At 35.6% G+C, this 13,444-nt stretch overlaps 1 protein-coding gene across 1 annotated transcript in view; it reads left to right on the top strand.

Annotated features, from left to right (window-relative positions):
- The window catches only part of TfIIFalpha (transcription factor IIFalpha), a 53,641-nt gene extending 42,050 nt beyond the window's left edge, over positions 1–11,591 (top strand). The window contains exons 11-12 of the mRNA XM_081733872.1: positions 2,594–2,758; positions 11,085–11,591. Coding sequence (XP_081589998.1) covers positions 2,594–2,758; positions 11,085–11,289 — 370 coding nt within the window. The 3' untranslated portion in view covers positions 11,290–11,591. The remainder of the gene's footprint in view (positions 1–2,593; positions 2,759–11,084) is intronic.
- Positions 11,592–13,444: the final 1,853 nt, after the last annotated feature.

Genomic DNA, 13,444 nt, shown 5'->3' with positions numbered 1-13,444 from the left:
TCAATGGTCATTTTACCAAATAAGAAATTTAATACAGAACGTACCATTGTAATAACGATTTACTTATACAAACAATGAAGTATAAATTCTCAAAATATTTACTTGCAATTTTATAAAACAACACGCCACTTACATACTGTGTATTCGTCCGCGTTTCCCCTTTTCTAATATTATCAACAACTTTTTCTTTTGTGGACAGAATCTACGAAATGTAAAGCGTGCCACACAGTTTTAAAAAGCACGGAAAAGCACGTACAGAATGAAAAGAGCCACACTTATACTAAAAGTTAATTAAAGAAATAACAGTATTTTTTTTCTGAAGAATTCTTTTATAAATATTAAAGCGTATGGATATTTCTGAGGTTCCTGAAATTATTTATGCAATTGTAAAGTGTACGTAGGCGTAGAAAGTAATTTTCCACCGTTATGCAGTAGGTTAATTACACATCGAAAACACAAAAGCAAGAAAACATATAGTAACATAACAAATTACCAACTCACAATATGTTTGTTCAGGTCTACTTTAATCACTTCAAACGAAAGGAGCTTTATACCTGAAATACTATATCTGGATCCTTCCCCTTAGAATTGTGCAGCCTTTAATATAATTTGAGGTCCGTTGCAAAGCAAATTAGTAGAAATGTAATGTAACGGTAAATTATTCCGTTACAGCTAGAAGATAGTAAAAAAGTTGTTGCCGTTCTTGACGTCCCATTAGTCTTGCGCTCACAGAAAAGAACGAAATGACGCCCTGCCAAGCAATCGGGAGTTAATTTGACCATCGCCCTTCAGTTATATAGGCACGATGCACACGTACAGCAGTCATAATTCGTTCAATATCGAAGGGAAACGGCGGTGTGTTCGCGTGTGATTGTTGTACACCGTATGACTAAAGTGGGCCTATCAGCTGCCGCATCAAGTCGCCGCATATGCCAGGCGTTTGGATAGAATTCACGAAAAACTCAAGGTGGTGTATCCATGGAATGAATGTCTGTCGGCACAACATAACAATCAAAAAGTTACTGGGAACCGTGAGCTGGTTCGCACTGGGTCAGAGGTCCCGGGACTTTACTAAATCGGGGATGGCCGCTGTGAAGTCCTTGGGCAGCTACTTGGCGTATGCCCTTTGTTTAATTCTGTAGCGAATTAGACGAATATGTTGGCTGTATCGACACACGGAGAAAACTCCTAGAGTTGAGGTGCTCCAGGTGCGAGCTGGGTTGACCAACTGGTCAATGTTGGCAGATCATTTTAACATGTGATCAGGTTATACCACCTGTATGGGTATGCAACTTAAATGTTAAAAGAATTTGCGGTAATTCACAGTTCACTGGCCACAATGTAGACTAAGACGACGATAGTTCCATCGTAAGAACTTTAAGATAAAAACTGGCTGAACAATATTGCTAGGCGACAATGCGGCTAGGTCGCATCTGTCATGCTAAGTATTACCATAAGTAATTGAAGAAAACACTTAATTTAGCTCCAAACAATCATATAACGTAGTCTTTGCATATTAATGGGTAAGGAAGAGACACTGAAGTATTCAAGTAATTGAAATACGATTTTCATACGTATAGTTCAGTAAATGAATGTTGTCTTTTTGACTCACTAAAATCTTCTCACCGCGAAACAGCATTTCACATATATGTATTTGTGAACGAGGAAAGACTTTATTGTTCTAATTCATGGGAGAGAAATCGGGTTGTTAGCAGTTCCCATTGAAGAAAAGAAATTATTTACGTCGTAAAAATGAAGTATAAATCAAAGAATAGTTTCTGTCTTTCCAAAATATACATAGCGTCCACAAAAATTACTTATATAACCTGGTGACGGTTATACTGTACTTGCACGACAATGCGAAGCTACATGTGGCAAAGCGGATTCCGGAGATCCTTCAGCAACTTGGCTAGGAGACACTCTGCCATGCACAATATTCACCAAACCTTCTGCCAACAGATTACCACCGGTTTAATTCCCTCGACAACCACCTCCGTCGGAGATCGTTCGCAAATAAGGAAGACCTACGGAACACACTCACGGACTTCTTTGCATCTGTGACTACCGAGTTTTATCACCAAGGTATTGTGCAGCTGCAGAAACATTAGCAAAAGGTGTTTTGTACTGATGGAGATTACTTCGAAACCTAAAGGTTCCTACCATGTACTGTATTGCTCTTTGTTTATCACTACTTTAGAACGGCAAGAACTTTTTTTGGTTATCTTGTATTTCAAACATGTGTAAGTGGAAAATCTACATACTCCTTCACTAATAAAAATATGTTTAAAAATATTTCGTTCCGAAAATCTCTTCTCGTGTTGATTGATGTTTCTGGACTAGATTTTTTAAATATGTGTCACTTTTTTCCAGTGAAGAAGAATATGTGTTTTCCACTAACATCAGTTTGAACATAGCTATTTCAAACAGTTTTTAATTAGTTAAAAATCCATTGTGTAAATTCAAGATCAAGTATGAAAGGTATGGGCTGTAGCCACAAGGCTAAGCATGAGAGCAATTAGATGACGATAATTTATGAGAATATTAATTCTTGTCCGTCATAAGTATGAATTAAGTTAATTAATTTTGTTTTCAGTACGAATAATTCTAGATCAGCGACGCCAGTGGTTCCTGAGAATTCAGAAGATAGGAAGAGAGGAGCATCAGAAGCTCTAGGATCGGAACCAACTCCTTCTAAAAAGCCCCGTCTTGAAAACTTTTCTTCTGCCGCTAGTTCTACATACTTGCCATACGGAGCTGCGTGAGTATTTTTGTTAATAAATTTGACTTTTCTGATACAGTTTGTATACAGGACGCAACTATTATGTGAATAGAAATGAGTACTTTCCTTTTTTAATTGGAAAGGGTAACCTTATTAATTAACTATACATATTATAACTGTGTGTATTGAAGTGTTTTAAAGTGCATACACTAATTACTGTATTGCTGCTAAATTGCAAATATTAGCTTTTTAATTTGATATATCTCGGCTTCTAATTAACGTACCGAACTAAGACTTACGGCATTGCAAAGCCGTTGTTTGAAGCATTTCTTAGATATATAAATTAATGGGATGTACTAAAAATAATTTTCGAAAATTCGAATTTGAATTTTCAAATTCGAATTTCTCAAAAAAGGGCAATTTTAAATTTGTAAAAAAAAAAAAAAAAAAAAAAATCTTATGTGTAGGGTAGGCCTTTATAAAGATACAGTAAAAATATAATTTTGGGATCGTTGTGAGATCGAGAGATACAGACTTCGAAGGAAATTGTGCGAATAAAGAAAAAATGCCTTACATTCGCATAGTGTCCACTGAACTTTCCTTGCGCTGTAACATTTGGTAATCATTCAAACTACTCAACTGTAGCACAGGATGCTGGATGTTGAAGAAAAGGAGAAGGGCTTAGTCACTGTATACGTTCTATCACGGAGTACAAAGGCATGGAGCCTTCGTGTCCCTAGAATTTCGTGAATATCTTCAAACGTTTTTTGAGAAATACATCAGTAGCAGCATATTCTGAATGAGTAACAAATAGGGACTCAATCCCTGATATACTCTTCTTTGCCCAATCATAAAGTTGTAATGGTTCCAAGATTTGATCTGAGAATGGATGCTGGAAGCTTGCTTTTCTTGCCAGTTTCTTCACTGCCTCCTATACCATCGCAGGGACTTTTACCATAGGCTTTGGCAAAAAAGTGCCACTAAACCATCCGGAAAGGAGAAAATTTTCTCAGGGGCAGTACTGTGTTTGCTTCGAAGAAATTCCACAATCTTCTTCTGAAAAGAGTAAAATGCCACAGTATTATGCTCAAGACAGTCAGATATTATACGCGTAACCAAGTTATAGTGGTCATTTTTGTTACCTTTGGTATTCCAGTGAAATGATTGTGCTTCATGTTGTACAATAGTCATAATTTTCCACGAAGTCACAAACAACAAATTCACTTTCAGAAATTTTTCCTTTAACATGGTTGAAAAATGAATGTTGTTGCTTTGCTATGACGTCATGATAAATTTCATTTAATTTTTGACAAAATAGCTCAATAAATTCTTATTATGGCTCCTGAAGTGTTCTTAATGTATATCTATCAACAGACAACCATTGACGGAAAATCAGTTTTGATTAAATTTTCCTCTAGGGCGTCTTCCAGCAGAGTTTTGATGACGTCAGTTCTTTGGCAAGAACAACAAGTTCCTATAGAACAGTCCTCAGACTTCATGAGATGTAGGCAGGCCTTGTAAGTTATGGAACCACTGAGTTGATTTTGAGTTTAACGTCCCGTTCAGCAGCGAGCCTATATGACATGGACCTACTGATTAACGTGGAATCTGAACCACATGAGCTCCCGCTGGGAATCAAATCCATTATGGAACCATTGGTGAGAATTTGTAACTTGGCATTTTCTATCATTAACTTCACGTTTTGATGTGTCGTGCGAGCGCAAACAGTGTGCTCCAGCTAACACATTTTTTCGGGCTAAGTTTTGCAAATTTGGAAAAGTCTATGCTCATATAAGGATACTGCTATATCTCCCGCAAATTACACAAAAGACGTTTAGAAATTTTTAACTTTCTTTCCACTACTGTCTCTTACTGAAAGACAGTCTTTTATGCCTGGCATAATCCTAGAAATGTCAGCAATTCGGAATTCTTTGACGGCCTGGGCGTTTTCTAGTGAAAGAACTTCAGCCGGTTCGTTTCTATTATTTGTATCTCGCGATCCCATCACGATTCCAAAATTATAATTTGACTGATCGTCATAAAGACCTAACTTACATGTAAGATTTTTTTCACAAATTTAAAATTGTCCTTTTTGGAGAAATTCGAATTTTCGAAACAAAAAATTTAGCATACCCCCATTGATTTACATATCCGGAAAAGGTTTAAAACAACGACTTTGCAATGACGTAAGTTTTAGTTTGGTACGTTAATTAGGAGCCGAGATATGTCAAATTAAAAATGCTAATATATGCAATGTTTGGACCAAAATTGGAAATTTCAAACCATAAAATTTCGGAAAACTAGTCAACCTAGAATGTTGAAATTTGATATTTTTCAATCTTGCTATGATATCTTCGTGACGTAAAAATCATCAAATCCGAAAATGTGAGGGGGGAAAAATGTGCTTTTTTGTGTTGATTTTATATGGAATGACCCTGTTGTTCTGACCTTTACATTTAATATATGGATTAAAACGCTAACAGTGAGCGTATTGACATCTACCGTTCACATAATAATGAATTAATGATATTTTCGCATATGTTTTGGCATTTAGTATAAATTCAGGTACTACTTAGTGCTGTTAATGCTGGACTAGTACTCTCAAAACGTTGGACTTACCTCATGAACAAATCATGTTATCTCCATCTCCTTCCGAAAAAGGGAAATGAAAGCTACTTTAGAGCCTATTCTGCAACATCTGCCGGAGGTATACTTTGAAAAAGAGGACTTACTTTTATTAAGAGGACTTCTTCCGAGAGAGAGAGAAGGGGGGGAGGTACAGTGCTATGTTGGGGCTTCATGGGAATTTAATATTTACGGTTAGTGCAATATGTCATTAAATATTGTCACACTGCAAGGTGATAAAATCAGGAAGTGAAGTTACATAATCCTTACTAAAAGTTCGGAATATCATGAGAAGGAAGCAACAAAATAAAATTCCACTAACTTTTTAAAAGAAATGAGTATACCGGTTATATGATTATACGAACTTGATTGTGTCACACTGACATAAATCTGGAAATATATACTATTGGAGAAGACATAAACAACAAATCTGAATATCACTAAGTAGGAGATGGACAATCATTTACACAATACCTGAATACCTTCAATCTCCTATGGTATTGTGCACTTTTGTGTGATCATGTGTCGCTCCTATATATTCATGCTGATTTATGTAAGAAGCAGAATAAATTAAACTTGCACGTTATTGCATATTACATGTGAAAGATGAAAGATATCGTTTTCAACATACCCTACATATAGTGTAATATAACACTAAGATTGCAAATAATGCATCTCTTGATGTAAATTGTACTTACCTTTGCGCTAATTTTCATTAAAATGGAAAGGTTTCGGTATTTCTTAATACCTTAATCTGTTCGGATTAGGTTCATTTTTCTTCTTTTCGTGTTCCTTAATCTTCAGTTATGTGTTCTCTTCCGTCATATTAGTTATTTTTAAGAGCATCAAATGTAATGTGTGTAGACTTTTTAATAGAGTTTATTTTAAATTACCATGTGTTATTCCTTTATTGTTAAATTTAAATTTACATTCCTCACATTCTCATTTTTTCCGTAATCACATTAAGGAACTTCGTAAATCACTTAAGGAGGGATGTCCGTATTTAGGATAAAAATTTTCGATTTTTGAAAAGTATCATTTTCAGAATCTACAGTCTTTGACGTTTTACTGCGGGAAGTTTCGTGTTCATATGACATCAGATTCCCTTCGAGAAGTGCAAATTATTATGCACTTCCGTTGTATTTTTAGGCTTAAATATATCAATTTTCAGTTTTGTCGTTCATTCCAGGTTGTTTGATCATCCTACTTTTCTGTAATGATGTAGTAAATATATTTTTGCTTTGTCATTCCGAAAAGAACACATAAATCGTGTTGCTTACTGTTATTTACTGTTCTGCGTTCACAGTTCTTTGTTTTCCTTATAAGTCTGTGTTAGTAAACTTAGTGCCAAAGAAGTTGATAGTTTACACGTATATTATGGGAAAGCAATCAATGAAAAAACGTTGGCAACCTTCAGGAGATGAAGAAAGTAGTGTGGGCAAACTTTCATAAATATTCAACTGACGAGAAACCAACTCATATGCTTTGTCCCAAAAGAAAAAAATTTGGTGTGGTTACAACAGATCTCAAGCAACTGGAGAGCATTATAAACATAAGCATTCATTGCCTTCTCAGTGACAGATGCTATCAAACCTATCTACAGAGATCTTGCGGATCCCGCCCTTTTAGAAAAATGTTTGCATGAGAAAACACAGAACCCCAATGAAAGTTTCAATGCACTGATATGGCAACGATGCCCCAAAACTACATTTGTGGGATCTAATATCATACAAATTGCAGTGTATGATGCTGTTCTGTGTTTTAATAGTGGCTATGAAGCAAGAACTGGTGTTCTGGAAAAGATGGGTATGTCAAACGGTAAATACACTTTCAAACTTTTGCAAGATATGGACAGAAAGCGTAAAACAAAATCTAAATTTGCAATTCTGAAGCTTACCAAGGAATCAAGAATGAGGTAAAGAAGGTGTAGGAAAGCTGAAGAAGAAACAGCCGAAGACGAAGAATATGGTTATGGTGCTTTCTGAATATTGTGATCCGCCTTATTGATGAAAATCCATTGTAAATTTTAAACTTTTAATGTATCAAAATTGCATTTTTGGACATTCATGTACCATTTTCTCACAAACTATTAATGCTAAAGTAGCCAAATTTTGCACAAATTTTACTTATATGTACCTCTAATTACTGAACTATAATTAAAGCATAGTTCCTTTATTTCTCCCAATTACTGTTTGGTGAATATAGAAAATCTCATTAATAAAATTCTTCGAATTTTTTAAAAAAATAATCATTAGTTTGTATGTAACATAGAAAAATAATCCTAGTTCGGTAGCATTACCTGCTAGTGTAGGGTGCGTGGTGTAAAATTAAACGAATCCCTTCAGTAGTTTCCAAGAAAAAAGTGCAAACACTTTTCGAGCTGTGCTAAAAATCTGAGCCCATGCCATATGCATAAAAAGCAAGACAGAGGAGAAAAATTAACACAGAGATGTTGAACTTCTATACACATCTACCGACCAAAAATTAAACTTCCGCAAGCAATAGCAAAGTGTGGGTTGGCAAATTTCTCGTAAGAGACCAAAACACGAACATCCCCCCTTAAGCATCATCAAACTCAAACCTTTTCTGTGTTCCCTACATTTAAAGACGAGGTCTCGGGTTCGATTGAAGGTGCAAGAGCATTGAACGCATTATAGTGGTTCATATTCCACTATAAACTGTAGTCCCGTCCTATATTGCCGTTGTGTTGAGTTGTACCGTTGTGTAAATAAAAAAAATAATTTTTTTCGTATTTACTATTTTCTGATTTTTTTTTATTTCAATAGTTTTTCTTTGCAGTTCTTTTCTTAAAGCAATAATGGACATGAATAATTCTTCCTCTTTTAAAAGAAAAAATCCTGTTATTAATTGTGCTTTGTATTGCTTGGGTTTTCCATATAAGCATAATTAGTACCCTTGTATTCCTTTCACTTCTATGTAGTTCTTCTGGTATGATAAGTGAACCAACGAAATCATTCTCTGGTGGTTATTATATACATATTTGGCCACTTCGTTCAAGTGCTACATCGCTGACTTTCTGAGTACTAGATCGCTGACATTGACATTGACCTTAGTCTTTCAGTTATAATAATAATAAGAAACCGATCTATATAGACGACATCTTACAAGGAACACTTTATTTCGTTGTATGTTTATAAGGTAACATTCTCCAAAATTCATTCGAGGATGCTAAGTGCAGCTGTGCTTTGTTGCACTAATACAGCTTCACAAATTGAAATTTCACAGTAGTATGATACAGTACGATGTAAATCTGGAGCCACCCTGTTACTTTTGAAATTACTGATTGATTTTAAAAAATTGAAATTACAGGATGCTCAGTCTGGGGTAAAAGTAACATACTGCGATCTTGAATTGAGCTTGAATTTTTTAATTGTGAAAAGAATCTTGTGATAACAATTCTAGCTAAAATTCATCAAGAAAGCCAAAAACCAATAGGGCAAAATTCTTTCTAAATCTATTTAATCATTTATTAATTTATTTTTTTAAAAGGGAAATTTACTGCTGTATGTTAACCATTATTGTACGGATGATTGTGCTGAAAACATCGATTGAGCATCACGTTGAATTCGACGTGAGAGCGCTGGGAGCAACACCAAGATCAGTGAAACAATTTAAAGCATGTTACCCGGATGGGTCCCGTAACTGACCACGAGAACTGCGTCCGAAGTCTGTAACAATATGGAGACTGTCACTGGTGCGGAAAGAGCTAAGTGCTTGTTTTAGTTTGAAGAAACGAAGTCAGCAACGACTATATAACATAAGTTTCGCACACAATACGGCAAGGAACCACCCAGCACACGAACAGTGTACAAATGGCACCAGGCATTTGTTGAAACAGGTTGTTCTGTGCAACACACAAAGGCTCTATGGCGTTCACTCGTGACTGAGATGTAGTGGAAACAGTTAGGGAGGGTTTTGTCCGCAGTTCTCGAAAATCTACACGACGTGCATCACAAGAAACTGGTATCCCTCGGACTACTGACGTGTATTGCGTAGACGTTTGTCCATGAAGCCATACAGACTGTCCTTGGTTCAAGCACTGAGTGAAGCGGATAAACATACCCGATATGAATTCTGTGTTACCATGTTGGATCGCAGTAGTGGTAATGAGTCATTCTTGAATAATGTATTCAGTGACGAATCAACTTTTCACCTTTCTGGTCGAGTCAACACACACAATTATCGTATTTGGAGCACGGAAAATCCACATGTGCACGTGGAGCTGGTTCGTGACAGCCCCAAAGTGAATGTGTTTTGCGCTGTTTTCAGAGCAAAGGTGTATGGACCATTCTCCTTTGCTGAGAGCACCATCATCGGCATCGCCTATCTTGATATACTCCAGAACTTCCTTGTTCCGCACTTAGATGAAGATGACCACGATGGCTACTTATGGTGGCAACAAGATGGCTTCCCGCCGCACTACCTGATAGACGTAAGGGAATTTCTTGATCAGCGTTTCCCAGATAAGTGGATAGGTTGTGGTGGACCAATTGTCTGGCCACCACGGTCTCTAGACCAGATTACACGCCATACTCCCACAGATTGACTTCTTTCTGTGGGAGTTAGTGACAGATAAGGTGTACACCTTCCCCTACCTGATAATGTTAATGAACTGAAATATCGCATCACAACAGCCATCGCGGATGTTACCCCCGAAATGCTGGCAGGAAATAGACTTTCGTTGGGATGTGTCCAGGATGACCGCAGGTGCACACATTGAGCCATAATGGATTTGTCATTAAAAAAAACTAACTTGAAGTGTTTTGCAGTATAATGAAATATAAACCAAGTCTAATGTGATTCCAGTTATAAACCCTATAGTATCAGCAGCGTGTGAGTTTTGTGGTGTGTGATGGAAGAGTTCAAGATGATCAAGCGGCCCTCTGCATATGAAATAAGATCTGTAATGCAGTTGCTGACTGTAAGAAATGTGACACTGGCAAAAATTCATCGCCAAATGTGAAGTGTACAGTCCAAACCCCATAAATGATAGTTAAGTTCGTAATTGGGTGAGACGGATTAAGGAAGGGTGGGAGAGCGTTAATAATGAACCACAATCGGGCCAGCCCTCTGTTGTGCGTGCATAGAGATCAAGATTTCTGAAAACAAAATGTTCACCATTTGCATTCTATCAGGGAATGTTCCTTTAGCTTCGCATTCTGTTCTCTACAAAATTGTGTCGGAATGTTTGGTCTCTCACGCGAAAAACTTTTATGACATGTTTCAACATCAACTGAAATTGTGTTGAAACTTAAATTTAGCTTAAGATACGTAGAATCTCCTAAAGAGATAATATACTCCAAATGTTTATTATTATTATTATTATTATTATTATTATTATTATTATTATTATTATTATTATTATTATTATTATTATTATTATTATTATTATTATTATTAATAATAATAATAATAATAATAATAATAATAATAATAATAATAATAATAAAACGTTCCTTGTATTTCTGGTAGAAAGGTGAACGAAACTTAAAATGTATTTCTTGTCAGTCCTATTGAATTTGGATTATTATTACTTAGTTCCATAAGATTCTACTGTATATTATCCTCCTCATTTTTTCTTTCTTTCTTCCTCCCCGATAGTATTTCCCACGCAATGCTACATTTTTTTTTTTTTTAATATACTTGAAACTTACTATTAGTATTAATCATTATTTGTATCTTATTAGTTAAAGATCAGTGAAACTCTATTTGTTTATAGGGAGTCTGGTATCACCGAAGATGCTGTTCGCCGCTACTTAATGAGAAAGCCAATGAGCACTACAGAGTTGTTGCAGAAGTTCAAGAGCAAAAAGACAGGACTGACTTCGGACCAACTTGTGAATGTGATGACACAGATTTTGAAAAAAATTAATCCCGTACAACAGACAATCAAAGGCAAAATGTACCTATCACTGAAATCCTAGTCAATTGGATTTCTTTTATTTGTTTTTAGTTGGAACTTCAATCTTTTTGATGCTATATTGTCATACGAAATATTGTACACGCATAAATCGGAAGGAGAAACTTTCTGCAAAGACTGTTATTATAATTTTATAATATACAGAGTAGTCTGTTACAAGATTCTGATGTATTTATACGCAGTCTGTGCCATTAGAAAACAATTTGTATAGAAGTTAAAATCCGATACTTGTCTCTATTCCTTCAGTATGTAAATATATGCATTTTGTGTAGATATTTATCACAGAAATAACACGAGTTCCATTTCTTTCTTTTTTAAATTTATTTTTGTACATTAGCTTAAAATATGAAAATCCTCGGGTCCAGTCGTAGTATGTAATTAACGTGCAGTTAATGTAAATATGTATTGATGTTCGTGGAAAAGCCCTCAAGTTAGTCGTTCAAAATCGGCATTTGTTACCCTCTACAACATTGCTGGATACCTATCTTGTTTCTGCATTGTTGCAACGGGTAGCGTCAAAATAACAGAACTGAAGATGATTTTTCGTTTATGGACTTAAGCTGGGATTCTTATGTAAGTAGAAGATACGTATATTCATACACCTTTTACAAGAAGGTAGTGAAATCATGATTGATCCTCAGTAGTCTATAACAGGGTTGGCAATTTAGCTTATATCAAGTTAGATTTAGCTTATTTGGAAACTAGTCAGTGGCTAATCGCTTATAGCTTTGAAGGGTTATGTGACTAGGTCTGTATCACATTAATTCTTCCTTCTGTGTACTGCAATTCTCCGTTACATTTTGTCGTACTTTTCTTGTTAATTTATTATATTTGCACATTACTTTATACAGATAACGGCCATATGCCGTATCGGTGCCTTAATATGCCTCATGAATGCAGGTAAAAGAGGAAACAAGTGAGTGAAGTGAGAGAAACATTAATTGTTTGCACTTCTCTACCAGTACCCGACCTTTCGCATTCCTTTTGTAACTATTAATTTGGTATGTTACGTATCTGGTTATATTCTCATGTGCGTTCATCATTCGAAAATGAAAGAAAGATACTATTACTTTTCAAAAAATACACGTTTTATTGTCCTTGGATTCTAAGATCAAACTCTACCTTTTGAAAAAATGAATTACTTTACATCTTAGTTGTAAATTTTGCACTTTTCAGCCATCTTGTGCAATTAAATCTGTATAGTTACAGTAGTTCTTGCTACTTTTTCAACAGAATTCGGTAACTCTCAGAGACATTCTAACATTCTGTAAAATGTAATCTTGCAAGGCTGGAAAATGTAAATTTAACGGGATACGGACAAAATCTCGCGGCCGAAGCAGCGCAGCCCAAAATGCAGCTTAATAAAAATTCAGTGTAGTATAACAATATCTGCTGCTTTTCTTATAAGTAAAAAGAAAAAAGGAAGGAAGAGCTTGGTGTGGTGAGAGTAGGGGCGCCAAATTCTAATTCGCCCCGGGCGCCGAAATCTCTAGCTACGGCTCTGTATATATATATATATATATATATATATATATATATATATATATATATATATATATATACCACTCCTCCCTTTTGTTGTGCCGACAAAGTGAAATTATAAAAGACATCCTAGGCTCGAAACTCATATATGTTGAAAATTTGATTGAGATCGGTAGGATGGCTCAAGAGGTATAATGTAACAAACATAATCATTTAATTTTTATATATATAGATTTCCAAAGCATGCATTAGAATTTTTCTTGTCATTATTTTAATGTAATTATGTGTTATTACTAAATATATACATATAGTAATATATAGAACATTCTACATTGAAGAAATCGTCGTGAAGAGGTTTTATCCTGACGACATTTCTTCCCAGGCGACACTACGTCTCGCTTAATTTGGACCAGGCGAGATTCTGTGTCGGGAGATCATTACAGCGAGGTTTTGGTCAGGCGAGATTTTGGGTATGGCGATATTTTAAGGCGCGAGATTTTGGCCAGCCTAGATTTTGTCCCGCAAGGTTTTGGGCGGCGAGGTTTTGGCCGCGAGGTTTGGTACCCAAACCAAATTTAATAATCTTGGAAAACCAGGTTCATCCTTTTCTTAAAGGTATTGACGAAAACTCATGGAACTTCTTTTTTAAAGGAAAATATGCCTATTAAAGTTTAATT

The sequence above is a fragment of the Thermobia domestica genome, chromosome 12 (assembly GCF_964235325.1).
Source record: "Thermobia domestica chromosome 12, izTheDome1.hap1.1, whole genome shotgun sequence".
Classification (NCBI taxonomy): Eukaryota; Metazoa; Arthropoda; class Insecta; order Zygentoma; family Lepismatidae; genus Thermobia; species Thermobia domestica.
This window is presented reverse-complemented; position numbering and strand designations above follow the sequence as displayed.